The sequence below is a fragment of the Passer domesticus genome, chromosome 5, assembly GCF_036417665.1.
Source record: "Passer domesticus isolate bPasDom1 chromosome 5, bPasDom1.hap1, whole genome shotgun sequence".
Classification (NCBI taxonomy): Eukaryota; Metazoa; Chordata; class Aves; order Passeriformes; family Passeridae; genus Passer; species Passer domesticus.
In genome coordinates, this window is record NC_087478.1 from 68,973,081 (window position 1) to 68,991,795 (window position 18,715).

General features: G+C 44.8%; 1 protein-coding gene and 1 long non-coding RNA gene across 11 annotated transcripts in view; both read right to left on the reverse strand.

The window, feature by feature from the left end:
- LOC135300867 (uncharacterized) overlaps positions 1–1,067 on the reverse strand; it is a 159,613-nt gene extending 158,546 nt beyond the window's left edge. Inside the window, exon 1 of one of the 2 annotated variants that reach the window (XR_010362633.1) lies at positions 970–1,067. This is a non-coding gene — a long non-coding RNA (uncharacterized LOC135300867). Of the gene's footprint in view, positions 1–631; positions 771–969 lie in introns of those variants that run through there. The other variant, XR_010362631.1, reaches the window with a different exon arrangement.
- A 5,005-nt stretch (positions 1,068–6,072) lies between these two features.
- Positions 6,073–18,691, reverse strand: LOC135300871 (protein mono-ADP-ribosyltransferase PARP12-like). Of its 9 annotated transcripts, none has more exons than XM_064420827.1 (11): positions 18,555–18,691; positions 17,312–17,568; positions 13,936–13,976; positions 12,928–13,063; positions 12,332–12,452; positions 11,212–11,293; positions 10,332–10,407; positions 9,464–9,594; positions 8,439–8,584; positions 7,677–8,005; positions 6,073–6,092 (listed from the first exon to the last, which is right to left on the reverse strand). In XM_064420827.1, the coding sequence occupies exons 4-10, from the start codon at positions 12,985–12,987 to the stop codon at positions 7,725–7,727; spliced, it is 897 nt and encodes a 298-aa protein (XP_064276897.1). In that variant the 5' UTR covers positions 12,988–13,063; positions 13,936–13,976; positions 17,312–17,568; positions 18,555–18,691; the 3' UTR covers positions 6,073–6,092; positions 7,677–7,724. The 9 variants fall into 9 exon arrangements, with proteins under 9 accessions (XP_064276897.1, XP_064276896.1, XP_064276899.1 ...); XM_064420829.1 differs by lacking the exon at positions 6,073–6,092 and adding an exon at positions 14,909–14,973 and having other exon boundaries at positions 7,113–8,005; XM_064420826.1 differs by lacking the exon at positions 6,073–6,092 and having other exon boundaries at positions 7,108–8,005.
- Between the last annotated feature and the right edge of the window lie 24 nt (positions 18,692–18,715).

Sequence of the window (18,715 nt, forward strand, 5' to 3'; positions counted from 1 at the left end):
GCAAGGCAAAGGAGAGGCTCCCTCAAGCAATATCCTGTTGAGCTGTGGGAATATTTGCTGCAAGATGTTGTGGAAGGTAAAATTTTATACAGATTTAAAAAGTGATGGAATAACTACTGAAAGAAAGACACATCCAGGGTTATTACATATATAGATACCAACTCTGGTGCAGGAGATCTCCAAGCCAAAATTTGCTGCAGGCAGGCAGAGGAGTTTGGAAAAGTATTGCTACAAATCTGCCTTGAGCTTCTACTTTTGTTTGGGCATCTCTATTATCCAGTGATAGGGACAGGTTTTGGTACACCTCTTGCCCTGATATGATACAGTCTTTCCTACATTGTGGGGCAAGAAGAGCAGGAAGGGAGTGATTGGCATTGGCTGCTGGGCGTGAGAGGGAAATGTTCACTTGCTCTCTGTATTCAACCCAGCGGTTGTGCCCATCGGGCAGCTTTTCATCCTGCCCAGAGAGGGCGTCAGTGGTGGGCAGATAGTGCAAACGATGGACATTGAAAGAGGCGGGTGGTGTCCTGGCAGTGCCAAAAGCATTGGCAGTAACCCTGAGGCACGCTCTGCCTCACAGACCCTCCCGCAGCTCTGCCTGCTGAGGGCCCCACTCCGCACTAATCCGCACCTCCTGCTCAGCAGCAGCGACTAAACCGGGACTTTCTGGGGAGGGGACACTGATCTGCCTGCGGTGCAGGTGCCCACGAGGGACTGGACCCCGAAAATCCTGCGCTGCTGTCAGTTCGCCTTGGGCGAGCGCGGTGCCGCCCCGCTCGCCCTCAGCCGGCCCCGCCGCAGGCCGCCGGTGCTGGGCCGGCTCCTCCGGCCTGCAGCTCCGGGCTGGGCGGGCACCGCCACCTAGGGACAGGGACAAGGCTCTGGCAGGGGCTGGCGGCTCCGGGAAACGTCCCGACGGCGCTCCTTCTCCGCCCGGCACTGGCGGAAACGCAGGGAAATTCGGCTCACCTTTTTGGGGCACGCTTAATTTGTATTTTCCTTTTGTCATATGCCATTTCCACTTTCAGTGTCAATCGCGATGACTCTGAATACACACACACACACACACACACACACACACACACACACCCCTCCAGACCAATCTGACAGCCGAAGAACAGGTCGTCGCCTTGTTTTGCCCTGTTTCAAGAAGCAGTTTGCTTCTTGGAGATATCCAGACCAGAAGGTCAAGGGACCCGGCCCAGTCAGTCCTGCAGCCATGTTCAGGGGCTTCCTAAAACCACCCTCAGCTCCCATCCTGTACATCGTCCTCTGCTTGGGCTGTATCCTTCCTTGCACCAACATCTGCACTTATCCTTGTGCCTGCTTAGTGGAGAATCCCCTTCTTTCCACACTCCCCTCCATGCTGCTGTAGCACTGACTGCTTTAAATCAGTGAAGAGCTTTTCACTCCCCTTGTGTCCTGGCCTGCAAGCTTTGCCCGTGCAGGATATGCTATGTTGCAGCACCAGTCACATCCCACCTGCATTAGAGATCAAGCAAACATACACTTCAGCTTTGAAGTTGATCTCATACTTCCAACAATCTGCTTGAAACTGAAGAGTGCCAGTCTGGTCAGCCTGAATTGCCTTCTCTGACTGTGTAGAGGTTAAAGCAGGAGCACAGTAGTTTGGAGACTTTGGGGGGCGGGGAAGGAATTATCCATCAGAAAAACTATTGGCTCAAGGGACCTACAGAACAGCATTTTATTTGCTAACTAGGTGTAATTGTCTACAACTTGGAGTTTCCTAGTGCATGCCAGCTGAACCGCCCCTCCCCCCCCCCCCCCCCCCCGTCCCGTCCCGTCCCGTCCCGTCCCATCAGAAGCTGTTTCCTGGACACTGCTCCTTCCTCATCACAGCACACATGGTTGAGGACTAGTGGGGTGGTGCAACCCCAGAGTCCCATCCATCTCTGTGCTCTGTGCTGGTTACTGCATTCTCCTCAGCCCTTCCAGAGAGGATTAGAGAACATCACCACAGTTCTCAAAATGGTCTCCAAATGATCCAGTTGTCAGCACATAGGAGAGCTTTCTGGCACTGTTTTCTGCAGTAAGTTCTGTAAGATAGTATTTGCAAAAGGAAAAGAGCGCTCTCCTCATAGATGCACACACAACATATTAAAAAAATGATTAAAGAAATGTTGGAAGGCTCTGGTTTGGTTAAGAAAATTAACAACATTCAGGCCTCAGCCTCTGAAGGTCCTCTCATGAGTGATATAAGTAAAATTATGAGATGCTGCAGAATACATCAAAATTTATGTGGGGAGACTCTGAGGCAAGGCATAAGACGTGCAGAGAGCACACAGACAGTGAGTGAGAAGAAAAAGCTTGTCACCTTCTGGCACTTTGCTTAATAGTAGTCTTAAGAGGAAAACCCAAACTCTGTCCAGCCTCCAAATCCTCAGGGAAGAAAACAAGTCCTAAAAGGTTTGGATTTTCTTTTTGCCTGTGCTCAAACCCAGGCATGCCATTTTCTGCCCAATGAGTGTGCCAGCCCACAGAACAGGCACTGAACAGACATCTGGGCTTGGTTAGTTAACGATAATATTATTTGGTTGTTATCCATGTTTTACATGTAGAAGTCAATACTTCTGAATTTGCCTAATGAAAAGACAAGTTTTTATTTATAAGTTCCCTAATAAAATGTCCACAAGTGTGGGAATTGATCACCTGGCTATCCAGTGCATGTAGCTCATACTGCTGCAAAAGAGCTGCTTCTCCTGATGAACAACTTTCACAATCATCTTAAATTAACAGTCATTAGAGGATTATGTTAATTTTTATGTTGGTTGATGGCATTTAGATAGAGAAGAGTCCTGTAAGTTGTCTCCCCAGTTATGTAATGCAGGTTTTTTACTTACGATTGTCATTAATTATGTTTCAGCTCAGGAAACTGCCTAGATGCCACAAGTTAACAGGAACAAGTAGAACTGAAAGTTGAAAAGAAAAACAAGTAGAACTGAAAGAAGAAAAGAAAAACAATCCAAAGGTCAGTCTGGGAAGGAAAAGAAAAGCCAGTGATCAAGACGTGTCATTGAGTTCCTCAGACTGTTCAGGCACAGCAGCAGGTGGAGAAGATCCTGATAGGAAAACTGTAGTTTGGTAGCAATGTCTCAAAGTTTAGGTTTAGTTAGTAGCCTACAGTGAAACTAATCACATTTCTGACTAAGGAAATGTACAGACGACAGTCTGTTAGTAAGGAATTTGACTTGCTCAGTGAAAAAAACCCAACCAAATCAACCAACCAACAAGAAAATCCCACAAAAAACAAACAAAAAAAGAGGGATTTTTTTAAACATATTAGGATTGATGTGAGGACCTTCAGTCAAATAAGTTATGTGAAGGCAGAGGTTGTGTCATTGCTAAAATGGGGTCATATTGTATGAGGATCAAAGAGGAAAAAGGATATGAAAAAAGATTCTTAGAAGAACTTGCTTGAGCTGAAAGACAAAAGAAAGGTCAGCTGGCTTTCAGGAGAGAAGAATGGATCACAGCTTGAGATGGATGGTACAGAACATAGTAAAAAAGCCCCATAAACCTGCAGGAATTTTTAACAGAAAAGCAGACTGGAAGTTGCAAGGGTCAATCTGCAAAATGCAGTCAGAAAGAGCCTGCAAGAAGCAAGAATGAAAGGGTGCACAAATTGTTTAAGCAGAGACCAATGTGACTTCCAACACCTGCTTTGGACTTAGTAAATGGAAAACAATATTGAAAATAAAATACAGTTAAGGAGACCAAAGCTGAAGATACAGACCAAGAAAAATTATTTACAGAACACACACTGAAATAAAACTATAAAACTTCTCCTTGTGAGAGTGAGTAAAGACAAAGCTTCCTCCAGTGGTGGGGATATCACGTGTAGACATTTCCCAAGCATTTCTAAGTTGAACACTGGCACACCAATTAATGGGTCCTCTTACATCGCTGGAAGCCATTTGTAAGGGAAATCTAAGCTTATTAAGAACAGGTGGATAAGAACCAGGTCAGCCTTCCCTATTGCTCCTATTTGTAAGCTAGATGTAAAAGTAACCTTGTAAAGACAGTTTGAGTTGCTCTGGGACTCAACATGCCTGACAACAGGCGCTGAAAAAGAACAGGAACAACCAGCAAAAACTGTTGCCTGAGACCTGTCTCCTACAGGCCCCTAACTAAAGACTTCCCCTTCCCCATTGTTACCACAGTGATCTGGGTTCATTATTCCCTCAACCTAGAAAGAGCCTTGTTAAATAATGCAATTGTTGAGCATGCCATGCCAAGAACAATATCTGTGCTTTCTTCACCTGGCACCCATACAGTGGTCATGCCAGGTTATGGGGCTCAGGTTGATTTTTAACAGTTTGAATGTTTTGGAAAATAATATGCCATTCAGCACATTCAGTCAAGCATTAGGTTTCTGCAGTTTAATCATCCTGTAATAAATTCTGTCAAAATTGTTAAAAGGTTTCTTAAAAACACTGAGAAGTCAAACTCGGCACCAGTAAATGAAAAGAAAGCCTGAAAACTTGCTGAGGTCTTATTTAATAGAAAGCCTTACACCAGTTGCACGGATGTGTAACCAACTGTGTTAAAGCTAGGCTTGCTGTGAAGCCATAAGAGAACCACAATAAAATCAATTAGAAATACATTATGATGAAAAGATCACTTGAGCTAACATCCTTGCAGGCAAAGACAGTACATTTGAACACATAGAAAAAATACATTATTTATATGAGTACAAAATGCATCCATTGATCCTTATGAATAGTTGCTGGTTCCTGAAAAGCAATTGCTAAAGAAATTACTGGAGAAGCTGCTGATGCCCACAGCAGCCTGTCCAGGAGATGACAAAGAGAGGCTGCTGCTGCAGAGCAAGCCCACTGCAGCACTGCCCATCCTGTGTCAGTCTGGCTGACGTAGGAAGAAGCAAACCCCTCAGAAATCAGTGTTCCTCAGGCCAGACCTGTCCCATCACCATCTTGGTGACTGTGAAACTGTCAATCACATGCATGAGTCAGAAACAATCAACAGATCTTAATTTTTTTCAGGGGAAAAAAAAAAGTGAATGAAAAGCCAATAGATCCATGCTTGGTGCCTGCCAACTAGCACACATATTGCTGATGGTTTGAAGCATTTCTCATCTAAAATGGTGCTGAAGAATGGTTTCTGCTTAGTACTTTGAAGGCACCCGGGTACTCCAGAGGCAGCCAGAGGTTCAGGTTGGGAAGAAGATTTAGCAAATTTATGATCCTGAGCAAAACTCCCATGAAAAAGTATTCATAGATTAAGTTGCTTTTCACTTTTACTAGCAGCTTTTACTCTCAGTGCCTCACTGGCTGAAATATTCCCGAGTGTTTTAGCTTTAGATTCCCAGATCTGCTTGGGCTTGGAGGTTCAGGATCTTCTTATGCCAGTTAAAAATCATGCTGCAGCCTGCTCAGCTCTCTGTTGGTGTCGACACAAGCAGAACTGGAAATTGCTCATGCTGAACACCATATTTTGGGTTTGGGTTTTGTGGGGGTTTTGTCTAGGTAGTTTTCAAGCAGTTGAATTCCCTTCATCTGCTCCACTCCATCCAGCAGTGGCATGGGCGAAACAGCAGCAGCACTCATGTGGAGGCAGGAGTGCTCCTTTGAGCAGTAGCACAAAGGGAGAGTTGCAGAGGGTGACCCTGAAAGGCTGCAGGCTCCTCAAAGAGAACTTCCATGTCAGATCTGGTACTCCAGCACCTGCAGAGCCCAAGCAGTGCCACACCACTGCACACTGTTATAGCTGCTCATACCAGATCCTGCCTATCTTCTTGATATGACACCCTGCATCTAATTCTGGAGGCAGCTGGAGGCTGTGAGAAACTCTCCCTCCCTGTAGTCAGAAATAGTTTTGACTTACTGGAAAATCTTATTTTTCTTCCAAACTGTGCATGTTTTCACCTGTCCTCTGTTCTCTGCCTGTTTCCACTTTTTCAGATCAACAACCCCCCCTTTTCCTGTGGCTGGCCTGCTTCTCAGCAGGCTCTTCCTTACCTTCTCCTGCCTCTGATGAATTTGGCCATCATACTCTGAAGCCCACCTTGCTGGAAACAACTTTCTCCCACATGATGAGTGGTTTCTTCTGTCCTGGAGGAGAAGAATGGTGGAAGATGATTTATACACAGCCACCATTCCACAGAGTATTTTGTATAATAGCAAAACTCTTCCCAAACCCTCCATCTCCCAGCCCCTGTCCTGCCCAAAGGCTGCATGTCCAAGCCCCCTGATGAAGCCATGGAGGAAATCTATGGAATGTTGCAAGTACCAATGTAGGGTGACAGCTGAAAATGGTCACTGTTCAGTCCCTTCCCATCCACTTTGAGTCACTTTAAGTGATTTTCATTTTTACTTCCTGACTGTGTGGAAAGTTCTCTGCTCACCTGGAAATGACAGGACTAGATCACTAATTTGCAAAAGAACAACCTTTAGGTTTCTACAAAATCAATGAGATGTGGAATTGAATGAATTAGTGTAGCTTAGGGACTTTCTGCAGTCACCTGTCTTTCAAAATTCCCTAAAGACACTGATTGTGCCTGAAGATAGCAGCTTTAGGAAAGTTGATGAGATCCTACTCACAGCCCTCCTCTTGGTTCCTCCCAGCTGTGGCACACACAAGTGAACTACTTGTGACTCCTCTGCTGAATTACAATTTACACCTCACAACTGTTTTAAGATAAACCATTCATTTTTGTTTCCATGCTATCACTCATCCCAGATGTTATCCCATTATCCACCAAGTTTCAAGTACTATGACCATAATTCATGCTTTCCCCACCATCCATCCTAGCAGGACCACATGCCACTGGGGCACTTCTCCATCCTCCAGAGAAGTTCCAGGCAGCAGCAGCAGGGTAATCCAAAACAGCCACCACCAGTGCCAGCCTGCAGGGTGGGAAGGAGGTGGCTGTGCCAGCAGCCAGCCCTCACAAAGCCCCAGTGTCTCACTGCTCACTGCTGCAGGAACTGACTCCACAGCCCTGGTGGGACACTGCTGTGTGCCATTATTCAGCTCACCATGGACTTCCCAAATGGCATGGTGGGGGATCTAGCTTCAGCAGCTGCCATATCCCTGCTTTTCTTGACCTAGATCCAGTGGAAACAGAGGAAGGACAGGGTGTCACAGGGTATCATTCAGGCTGAGGCCTGAATGTTGTTTATTTTCTTAACCAAATGCAGACTTGACACAGCAGAAAATGGTAAGAAGAAATGCCAGCAATGTGACCAGGAAACAAAGCAAATTCTTTGCCAGAATTAATTACAAAGCCTTCAGGATGCAGGAGCTTCCTGCCATTTATTTCAAAAACAGGCCATGATTCCTCTCTTGAGCACCATGATGTAGGTACTTTCGCTTTTTCTTCTTCCACATGCCCTGCTCAGCCTCCCTTTGGCATATCAGCACCATCACAGGCAGGAATCAACCCAAGGTGACCATACCAGTGGATCAAGGTCATTTCAACTCTGCATTATGGTATGCAAGGTAGGTACATCTGTCCCCATTCTAGGCTAGAGATATGCTGAATGCTAAAGCTTGGCACTGCTTCTGGGGAAAGAATAGCCCCTAGCAAAACACTATGCCTCCCCAAATAATCAGGGCATTGATACTGGTTCACTGCACTACAAAGTGTTCTAAAGCTACAACTAAAATTGAACAAACATTAAAAAAAAAAGTACCGAAGAATAATTTATTCAGAGTGAATTCAAAAGACATTCCACCGCTCATTACAGGACCACACAGCTGGTCTCAAGGCTGTACTCCAAAATATAGGCAGGGTAAATTTGTTGCTTCTCAAAGATGACAAAGATGGAAGGGTCTGTTGGGTCATCCACGCAGCTGTCATAAAGTCTATTTGAATTTTTGTCTCTGGGTGGAGGGCGGCAGTACTCAGGGTTCCCCCGTACAAAGTCTCCAGCAAGAACCTGAGCTACGAACATGCTGTAGCGCCCACCGAGAGAGGAGCAGAACTCATGGGAATAGCTGGCATCTCTGGCAAAGTAGCTTCCTAGGGAGCAGAAAAAGCGACAGGTCAGACAGTACACCAGCCAAGGGACAAGCACGTGCTAACAGCACCTTGGCAGCCAGCAATCCAACAAGCCCAGCTAGCCCTACAACGTGTGGGAACATTCTTGCCAGGTGTTCCCACCCTGGCTTATTGTAAAGTACCGACTCCAGTCCACATGTCACCATCAGCCTCCCAGTCCCACATGTCCAAGACCAGGCACCTGAGGCAAAGAGAGGTGTTTTTAGCCCTTCCTGGAATGGGATTGCTGCTGTGGGTGCTACCTAAAGCAATGCAGATGTACACAGGTGACCGTGCCCTAAAGGCAGGAGTACGTGGGTCAGGAACCATCAGTCACTTTGCACCCACATCCCCCAGCCTCACTGGGGTCTGCAGTCGCTGCTGTTACAGCCCCCACACCCTTCTGCCCTTGTACCTTTTCCATACATTGTCCCATGAGTCCCACAGAGTCTCCAGTCAAAGTTCTGCTCACAGATGGCAGACACGTGGGATGGACTTGTGCCATGGAACAGGAGCCTCTCGTTCACCCCTTTCAATTGCTTCTTCATCTTTTCTTTTTGCCTAGAGACAACCAAAAAAAAAAAAAACCAACCAAACAAACAAACAAGAAAACCAAACCTACATATTTTCCTGGTTCAAACAAGGAAAATTTCCCAACTCAACTCCTCGTACTTCTGGGTCAGGGAGGAACAGTGACACAAACCACTCTCAGTGGGATTACTGCCTGCTTTGCACTTCTGCTGGTACCCTGCCACACAGTTGGCTCCTGCCAGCAAAACAAAAAGTTCTCAGCAGGGCTATGGACTGTGTCATCCACAACTTCATACCACATGAGAGAGTAAAGAGACGAGCATCTCTTGACTAGGAATTGGTCAGTTCCCATGTTATATAAATCCTAAATACATAAGTATGATTATAAAACTGAGCTGTATGAAGCTACAGTGAAGATTGTATAATCTCTGCCCTTATTTTTATCACCAAAAAAGTCTCCTTTTTTTTTTTTTCCTAACTCCTATGTGGAAGAGGATAAAACCAAAAGTATAAACCTGAAACACCAAAGCTCAGTTATGATGAAGGAAAATAATTTCCCTTTTGAATAACACTAGCAAGAATCACACACATATCTTGCCAGGGATAAAAGGCTCCTTTCTGCACACACAAAAGAATACAGATGCAATGCTAACAACTCAGTCACAGAGAGAGGAGCCCCAGTCCCCTTCCAGGACTGCCTCAGGGAAGCCTCAGCCTTAGGGAGCCAGGTTTTGGAGCAGTCATAAGGTCTGGGCCACCAGCCAGACCTGGGCAGAGAGATATGTGGCAACCTCACCTCTGCTGGGCTGCTGAATTTGGCAGCTCTAAATGTAGACTATGGAGGACAACAGATCAGAAAATACCAGTCTTCTCATACAGTAAGGATAATGAAATAAAATAGATACAAACCACTGAAAAATGTCCCAAAGTGTTGGGTTCTGAATCCTCTGCAGCTGTTTGATGCAGTAATTTTTCATTGTCTTCTCAAACAGCCTCTTGATTTTTGTATATTCTTGGGAATCATTGCTGAGCTGTATCAACTGAAAAATTTTAAAGCACTAAAAATAAGGTATTACTGAGAGTAACAACTCCCAGTCCTTTCAAAGGACTCATCCACCTTCTCAAATCTGCTGAAAAGCCCTACTACAAAAATCACAAGCTGCTTCTGTTTTTCCTGTCAACCCTCCTTTACTATCACTCCCCATGTGGAAGCACAGGCACCGACTGAGGGAAACCAGTGCAACCCCACACGAGCTTCCTTTTGAGGGTGCACCTCTACATCTGGACTATTTTTAGCTCAGAGTAACCTAAAGTTGAAATGCACAGCAACATTAAGGCTGAAGCAGAGTGAAATTTTCACCTTAATCTGACACTCTACTGTACTCTGCTCTACAGGGCTAAGCTGCAGTTTTACCACAGCAGATAACATCCTGCCCCAAACTGACAGAGGAAATACCACATTAAAATACAATTAATCTGGTTTATCAGGGGATGAAGTGCCTTGGGAGAGTGCAAAGGACAGGTATGAGCAGCAATGGCCTTTCTTACCCTGTGTGATATCATAGGGGAGATGATACCACATCATTCTCAGAGATCTCCCAGGAAATGCACATCTGTTCTGAATATGAAACTGTCAGTCTTGTTTCAGATCATACCTGCTTGTTTTACAAGACACATTTAAAAGGTGGTAACATCTCAATTGCTTTGAATTGTGGTCTTGGAAAAATTAGTACAGGAGAGAGCTCTTGCCACCCACTGGAGAGCTGGAAAGTCCTACCTTGTACCCGATATCAGGTAGTGCAGTTTGGTCCCACTGTGGAGGATAGACATGATGTGATAGAGTCATGTTTTGGCTACAGAACAGAAAAAGGAGCCAGTCAGCTGGTGATACTCCTAACCAAATCCCCCTTCTGGTGAATCTAACCACAGGCTCTAAAGCAGCCTTCAGGCATCCATTCACGAGCTATAGTTTGTTTTCTTTTTGAATGAACCCACCTTAGGTTGAACCAACACTTTAATTGAACCCTCAGCTTCACATGCATTGTCTGCTTGTAAGTTTCTAAAGCTGAGACAGCTCTTACTAAAATAAATCAGTAGCACAAATAACATTTATAGCAGATGTGTTCAAATTCTTTTAAACTGAACTTCTTTTAGAAAAAGCCATAAGATAGGGTATCTCAAGTAAGTGCCTCTAATTCACTTCATTTCAGTGGATTTGCCTGTTCTGAGTTTTAGTTTATCCTCAGCTTTCCAAGAGATGACATCTACATGCACCACAGCTCTTGGGATTGGCAGTCCCTCACTCCTAATTGCTGCACAGTTTATTAGTGTTGGGGCATAAATCAAGGAATAATAATTCCTGGCACAGTTGTGTCAGTCCTATGTGGCCTTGCCTCTCACAGAGAGAGCAGATTTGCTCTAGTGGTCTTTCACAGCTGCCAGAGACTGCCAGCAAACATCCCTCCAGAGACTTTTACAGAAGCGTTGCATAATTTACAAATACTGTCACTGCAAAATGTGCTGTTAAACCAGTCAGGAAAAGGTATCTAAAAATTAATTTAAGAAATATAAAATTGCATTCTAGGCAGGTAGGAGGAACTTCTTAGCAGAAAGGTGCTGTCCTCTAGAGATACTGTTAAACCATGAATGTGTATTACCTTCCATCTTGTCCATCTTCAGAGTTAGGCAGTCGAATAACACTTCTTTTAGTTTTAAAGAGCACATTTGTTTGGACCATGTCTTGAAAGAAAAACACAATAACTCAATAATGAGATAATTCATTGTCTAAGGACAGGCTCTTCCACGTTGAGTAAAAATAAAAGAAGAGGTAGCCCTGAATATTGCATTGTGGTGCTCTCTCTATTACACCCACCCCAGTGCAAACTTCATTCCCACTTGCACTGCTCCTCCTTGAAGATCAGCAAGGTCACCTACTAGCACAGGTTGTGGAACTTGAAGGCAACCAAGCACTAACTGCACCTGCACTGGTACTCATATCCAGGCTGCTGGCCATAGAAAACCATATCTGATGGCAGGCCTGCAGCAGGAAAGAGTTTTCAGTGCAATGGGGGCCACAAACCTGGCTTTCCTGGCAGCACAGGGCTGCTCCATGGTGCTAAAAGCAAAGCTTGCCCTCCCTTCTTGGTCCTGTAACAATATCGCAGAGCACATGCTGTGAAACATGGCTAATTATCCATTGTTTCCTCCTTTAAACACCACTCTTTACTCATGCCAGGAAACATTTAAAGTTTGGAAAGCTAACAGGAGTTTTAAGACGGGTAAATAAATTAGAAACAGAAAAGCATTTTTCATTTTCCCATTTCTCTCTCTATGCAACCAGCCCTAAATTTTTGTTTGCTGCACTGTGCTTTCTCTCCCTGTAAGTAGCTTGCAAGATGTTCAGTATAGGCTCACTTCTTCACCTTTTGACTTTTCAGTGCCCTTTTATTTTTTCCCCCTGATCTCTCATTCTTCCTTTTCTTCCTTTTTTTGTGTATAAACACAAATGTATAAGCCAAGGTGCCATGAAGCATTTACTCTCAGCTCTTCTTCCAAATATACAATATTGTCAGGTTTGTTTGTTTGACTACAGATGCCCAAGTATAGAAGCTCAAGTGGGGCACATCAAAAATTTAGAGAAATTTACCTACTGCTCAATTTCTGCTTGGAGAAAATTTGCAGGAGGAAGAAGAGCTGTTCAAAGAGATGCAGACATAGTGTGAAAACCTTCAAGCCATCTGCACTGTGTAATGAAATTAAAACAAGGAGATACTTCACCTGCAAAGTCTAACTTATACTGCTGAGAACCAGCCCTGAAAAAAATAACACCATTCTTGTCAGCTTGATATTCATTCTCCAGAAATGCAGATGTTACAGTGGCAGTGACGTGACCTAGGTGCTGCAGAAAGAACAAGGAAATTATACATGTTAGAAACCACCCTTTGGTTTAGGTGCCACTGTGGGGAAATATCAATGTTTCCCCAGTCCCCTATGACAGGAGGATGTTTTGAAGTCCCTACAGCTTCAAGCATTTTGTTCTACAGAGATGAAGGGGTACCCCACCGAGCACAGCTGCTTCTAACAGCAGCAACAAAGCGGTCTTCAGCCTGTGTGGTCAGCTCCAGCCAAATGATATTTGTCAGCTCTGGAAAATGCACCCGCTTCCCAAGCCAGTCCCTTGAAAGCTTTCGCAGAGTTCCAGTCCCACTTTGAGGGACAATTAAGAAGACAATTCCACCCAGGCATTGGAGCAGAACTGCAAGGGCACCCAGCAGCGTGTGTAGAACACACCAGCTGCAGAACAACATGCTCTAAAGAACTCTCCACAGATGGCTTAACAAAAGCTTTTTGCATGAACAGCAGATGAATTTCACCTCTTTCCCATACTCAATCCACTGCTTGGAATCATCGAGCCAATACCAGACATACTCCATTTTCAGGAGCAGACAGATGAGTCAGGAGACAACAAAGTGCAGAAGAGTTGATGGGCACCAGGCTGCTTGCTCTGCCCTGCATTGGAAAATAAATCCAGATCAAAGTAGGGGTCTTTTCTAAAGCTGTCAAATTGTGTAGTATTCCTGGTCTGATCAGAAATCTATTCACTTCTTAAAAAATGGAGACCCCCTGCAGCTGGAAAGTGCAGGTTTGCCCCAGAACTGAGGAATTGGTGTTTGGATGTTTATGGGGCATGGTAAACACCTCAGAAATGATCCTGACCTCTCTGGCTTGGACCTGTGCCACTGATTTTCTCAAAAATGTATCTTCCTAAAAAACACATTTTAAGAAAATACACTTGACACTGACATTCTCCTGCAGCCCATAGAGAAGGCCATGGTGAGGGAGCTGTGCCCCTGCAGCCTCTGAAGGTCCATGGAGCAGAGATCCACAGAGCAGCTCATGGAGAAGGCCACACTGCAGCATGTGGACAGGCCCTGAGGGAAGCTGCAGTTCATGGAGAAGAACCCATGCTAGAGCACATTTATCCTGCTGGACTGCAGCCCATCAGAAATGAACCACGCTGAAGCACGGGAAATTTTTGAGAATGATGGAGGAGTAGATGGCAAGTCACATAGACTGAGGACAACATCCATTTCCCTCCCTCTCTGCATTGCTTTGATAGAAGGGGGTAGAAAAGTCAGGAATGAAGGAGTGAAGTTGAAACTGGGAATCCATGGAGGGATAAGTGATCTAATTTTCTTTTCTCACAATTTAAATCTATCTTAATTGGCAATAAATTAACTTCCCCCAAGTGAAGTCTGTCTTGCCCAATGTTCACCTCGGCTTTATCTCAGCTCATGAATATTATTTTCTCCCTGCTGTCCTGTTGAAGATAGGGAGTGAGAAAGCAGCTCTCACTTGCAGGAGGGGACATCAATACTTACCAGCAAAGTCTCCACTCTGCACTCTGTCCTAGACACAGCACCTACAAAGAGAAGAAAATTAAACAGATAGCCACCAATAATTCCAACCCATGGCATTTTACTTTTCTGCCTGCTGTGCTTCACCCTTCATTCAATCTCCCAGTTTTGGACCCAGACAACACTGTTTTAATGTATCTCACCAATTTACTGCCCCTACAACATTGCCTATCATGGATCACATATCCATAGCAAAAAGCTGCCAGCCATTGAGCTTCCAAGGGTCTGTGACAGAGCTGCTCTGAGCTGCCTGAAGAATCTGAACATGATATTGAAACAGAAACTGGAAATGATCATGTATCCAGCTCTGATGCCCTTTGTACTTTGGCAGGGATCAGGGGTATTCAGAGCAGACCAATGAGAGGAAACCATTACAAGAGCAGCTCCCTCATAGAGCTGTTTACAGTGCAAAGGTCTCCAAAACAAAGGCGTGGCAGCCCCGCACCACCAGAACAAAGAGCAAGGAAGAGCCCGGGTCCTTCACAGACCTTGTTCCAGTGCTGCCTGCATATGCAGTAACACCACCCAGGCCTGTGCCTAGAAAAATGCTCCAAACTATTCTTCTCTCCCATTGCAGGGCATTCAAGAGATCCAGCACTACCAGGAGACTTTTTGGACATGGCTGTCCCTTTTTTCCCCCTCTGCACAGCACCATTATGCTGCTGCTATTGGCATAGCTGAAGAATTTGAAATTGGCAGATTTGAAGGGTGGAATTTGAGGAGGGAGGTGGGGAGAGAGGAAATGGAAAGAAAAGCAGGGAAGTGCGGTGGGATGATGTTTCCAGGCAGCTTTTTTCCACTGCTGCCCAACTCTCTCTTCCCTCTATCCCCACTCCAGATAACCCTAGCTAACCCCTGCCAGCTCCTCTGCCGAGACTTGGGGCTCCCAGTCTGCCCTAACCATGTGAGCTCGCAAATCTGTCCACTTGTGACCTACTTTTCTTTTCACTTTCCAGCATTTCTGCTCCATACTGGGATTCTCCACTCATCAGCTAACCCCAGCTAGAAATAAACAGAGGTGAAACACTTCAAAAGCAGAAAGAAATGTTTTGCCAGCACGACAGGTAGCGTCCTTCACATTTTGCTGAAGATCTCACTACATGGTCTTGTGCAACTCTACATTTGCTTTTTATATCTTAATAGGAATAACTTTATACAGAGAAAATTTTATACTTAAAAAGCAAACTTTTCCCTTACACAAGAAAAAAAGATGAATGAATGAAGATACAAACGCAACTTACAGTATGACAAAGTGAAAGCAGGTAACTCTCCAGCAGACCTTAAAGCCAAGCCCACAAGCTATGAAAACCTGAACCTCCTGTGTGTCCAACCCTCCCCTCTCAGCTGCACCCTGGGAAGGCTGTCAGAGCCCAAGCACGTGCCACTTCCCTGGCACAGTTCTGTTCTTGGGCTGCCCAGTCACCACCCTCAGGAGCTGAGAGCATCAGCCTTGTGCTTTCCAGGCTGGATGAGCCTGCTTAGCCCTTGCTCTGCATGGCAAAGGTGCCCTGGGTGCAGCAACACCTTTGAAAGTGAGCCACAGCTGGCCTGTGAGAGCTCCCTGTGATCTGCCCACAGCACACCTGTACCTCTCTGTCTCCCTCGCAGCCTCTCCGTGGGAGCACGGGTGCCTCTCTGCCACAGACCCTTAAGGAAGTAGGGCTCAGTAACATTTCCTTCTGGTTGTTGCGACAGACACATGTGCTTCTGCCAAGCACAAGCAGGCCAGGCCCAGCCCAGGGCTTTGGCAGACAAAACTGCAAAATCAATGTCATTACAAACCAGCAGAGTTTATCCCTGCTTCTGGGGTCCTGCCATTGTACTTACCTACAACCAATTCCTCCCAGCCTTCCAATGGCCGGGCATATTCAGCACTTTGTCCTTTCTATAAGGAGCAGCTTCTGTTGAACATCATTCTTGGAAAGCCAACAGCTGACATTGCCTTCTAAAGTGCCCCCCCAAATCTCAGTGCAGGAAGTGGGTGTTGTTCATCCTGCTCTCCCCGGGGTTGTATGGGCACTGGTTGGGGGGTTTGCAGCAAGCAGAGCCATACTGAGCCACACAAACCTGTGTGTACCGAGCACAGAGCCCTGCAAGACAGGCTTGCTCAGCCCTCGGAACTCTGTACCGTCCCAGGTGTTTTTGTTCCTGCACCTTGAAGTTTGATCCTCCTCTCTGCTCTTCCCCACACTAATCAGACAAGGCTTAGGAACTTTCCAGTCTGACCTCCGGCCTTTCAGAAGCTGACAGCAATTCCCAGCAGAGCTCTGAGGCATAAAGCTTAACAACATGTCAAGTAGTCTTAAGATGCAAACTTGTTAAGCCAAAAGCATTTCTTTGACTTTTTTTAAATCTCAGATTGTGTTCAGTTGAACTGCCCAGAACATTTTTCTTTCCTGGTGATCCAGTCACACCAGATCAGCAGTGGCTGAAACACATAAATCTCTGGATTTCCAGAAAGGGTACACTCTGAATGCATTCTATAGACATAGCATTAAAACAAACAAACCAACCCAACAACAACAAAACCCCTAGCATACACACACAAAAAACCAAACCAAACCAAAAAAACAACACCACAAATGTGATTATGAACTCACTTTCTTTCACTTCTGGCCATTCTTGAAGCTCTTAGACCCACTGAGGCCTAAGTGCTTCAATAGACATGAGACAGGAGGTTTAGGAAGAGCATTCTGGCTTGGTAGAATATCTTTGCTGTGAGCAGCACACCATCCTCTCTAAAAACAAACAACTCTCCACAAACTGGAAAATTGAGCTCACTGTAAATTGATATCTTCTGGACATCGTATTTTTTATTTTTATCCCTTTTAATTGCAATGTCATCCATGGAGCTGTTGAACCTCTGATTTCTCAACCAAGGTACTATACCTGTCTGAATTTCCAGTATCTGGGAATGGAACAGGTCTCAGAGCAGACATCCTATGTATAGTCCCGTGAGATCATATTCCTGCACAGTCAGCAGAGGCACCCAAGTGTGGTTTCCCTGCATATGTCAAATGACTTATCCTTTATGGTAGCACTACTTAGTTCCTCCCAGGAATTTCAATTCTTGTTCGCTTGTTCTCTTCAGAGGAAATGGACAAAGGGGCTTTTCACCCTTTGTCTGTGCCTCTGTGACACGCAGTAGCTCTGTTGCAATTTCAGGCTGCTCCAAGGTTTGGTGTGGGAGTCCTGATGCTACAACACATGCACACTGTGCTCACATGAGTATTGCAGCCTGGGGCCAGGCTGGCAGTACCTCATGCTCTAATCTTAAGATGTGTAAAACCTCCAGACCAAAGTGGATGGACCCAGGAAATGTTGGGGTGATTGAGCTCACCTGGTACTGCAAGTGGTCTTCTGCAGGTTGCCCCTCCAGCCACCCATACTGGGTCCTGGTCCACCACTGGGGTGGGAAGGTGTACCAGGCAGTTCAGCTTCAGGAAAGCCTGGCATGAGGAAGGACTGGCTCTTGTCTGGAATCCTGGAAGCATTTCCAGTTCTCACTTGAATCCATTCTATCATTTAAAGCCAGGAACTTCTCCTGTAGGTTGTGATGGTTTCCACTGTGAGGATTTTCCCAGTGAACTGTATTTCCTGTTGGACAATGTCCAGCAGCTTGTAAATTAAATTGTGGGACAGTAGTGGGGTAGCCCTGCTACCACATTGCTGCTGACATTGCTGCTGTCCCAGCCTAACTCAGCCTAGGAACAGGAACCAGTCACTACAAGAATAATAATTCTCAATTGCTTTGACAATAACCCACATTTAGTTCCAAAAATTTTACATGTTTCAGTAGATTACATTGGATTTGTAAATGGTACTTTGTTTTTATTTTAAGTACATAAATGTTTGATACAAAGGATTTAAAAATGCTCCACATTCTGCTGTTCCTCTTTCCAGCAGTCATTAGAGGAGTCTTAGCATGCTACTTCCCATTTTTTAGCAACTGATTAACAATTACGTGATTGTAAATAGGTAATTGCTGTATTATCTGGACATAACATTGCCACATTAATAATGTAAACCAAAGTAATCCAATAATGGAAACCTTTCTTATGCCATTAGTTCAAATGAGCATTTATGGATTAAATCAGCAAGTCATGCGCAATTGGCAAGTTAAAGCTTGGATGTGAAGTCACTCATGTCTTCTTACAGCACCAGAAGATGCATTTATTCAGGAATCTGCCCAAGTCTCATCAGTGGTCCTGTCTAATTAACGGAGGAATTATATTTCACTGGAGCTACGCCAAATTCTGTTTTCAACTTCACTGGTGAGGAGTGGGTCTGGGAAGCTGGGGGAGGGATCATGATCTCTCCTGTCATATTCCAGTTGATATTTAACTGATTGCTTTAAAAATGCATTTGTACATTTTAAAATGTAATTTCAGAAAAGTAAAATTCTAAGTTAAAAGATTATTTCAAAGCTGAAAAACTCATTCTGCTTATACAAAAAACAAAGCAAAACATTCTGACTTTGTTAATACTTTGATTTCAAATATCTTTTCATTAGCTCAGTCTGCACTTTCTGGTGGATAAAATTTTATCCCCTTGTATTTCCCTTTCCAATTCATCTGCCTTACCTCTAATTAAGTCTCCCCAACCCTTCATCTTGTCCACAAGGCTGCTGTAGTGGTTCTGTTTGAAACTTGCATTTGGCTTCCATGTATTGGATTCTAAGTTTTGCAACATGCCCACTTCCTCTATTTGCCAAGCCAGGAAAACAAAATACTGTCTCTGTACA

Coding starts and splice junctions, on each gene's coding strand:
- LOC135300871 (XM_064420827.1), bottom strand. CDS start 12,987: ATGGAGTATGTCTGGTATTGGCTCGATGATTCCAAGCAGTGGATTGAG. Junction 12,453..12,927: donor GGATTGAGTATGGGAAAGAG/GTGAAATTCATC, acceptor TTCTTTCTGCAG/CACCTAGGTCACGTCACTGC. Junction 11,294..12,331: donor GTATAAGTTAGACTTTGCAG/GTGAAGTATCTC, acceptor TTTTCTTTCAAG/ACATGGTCCAAACAAATGTG.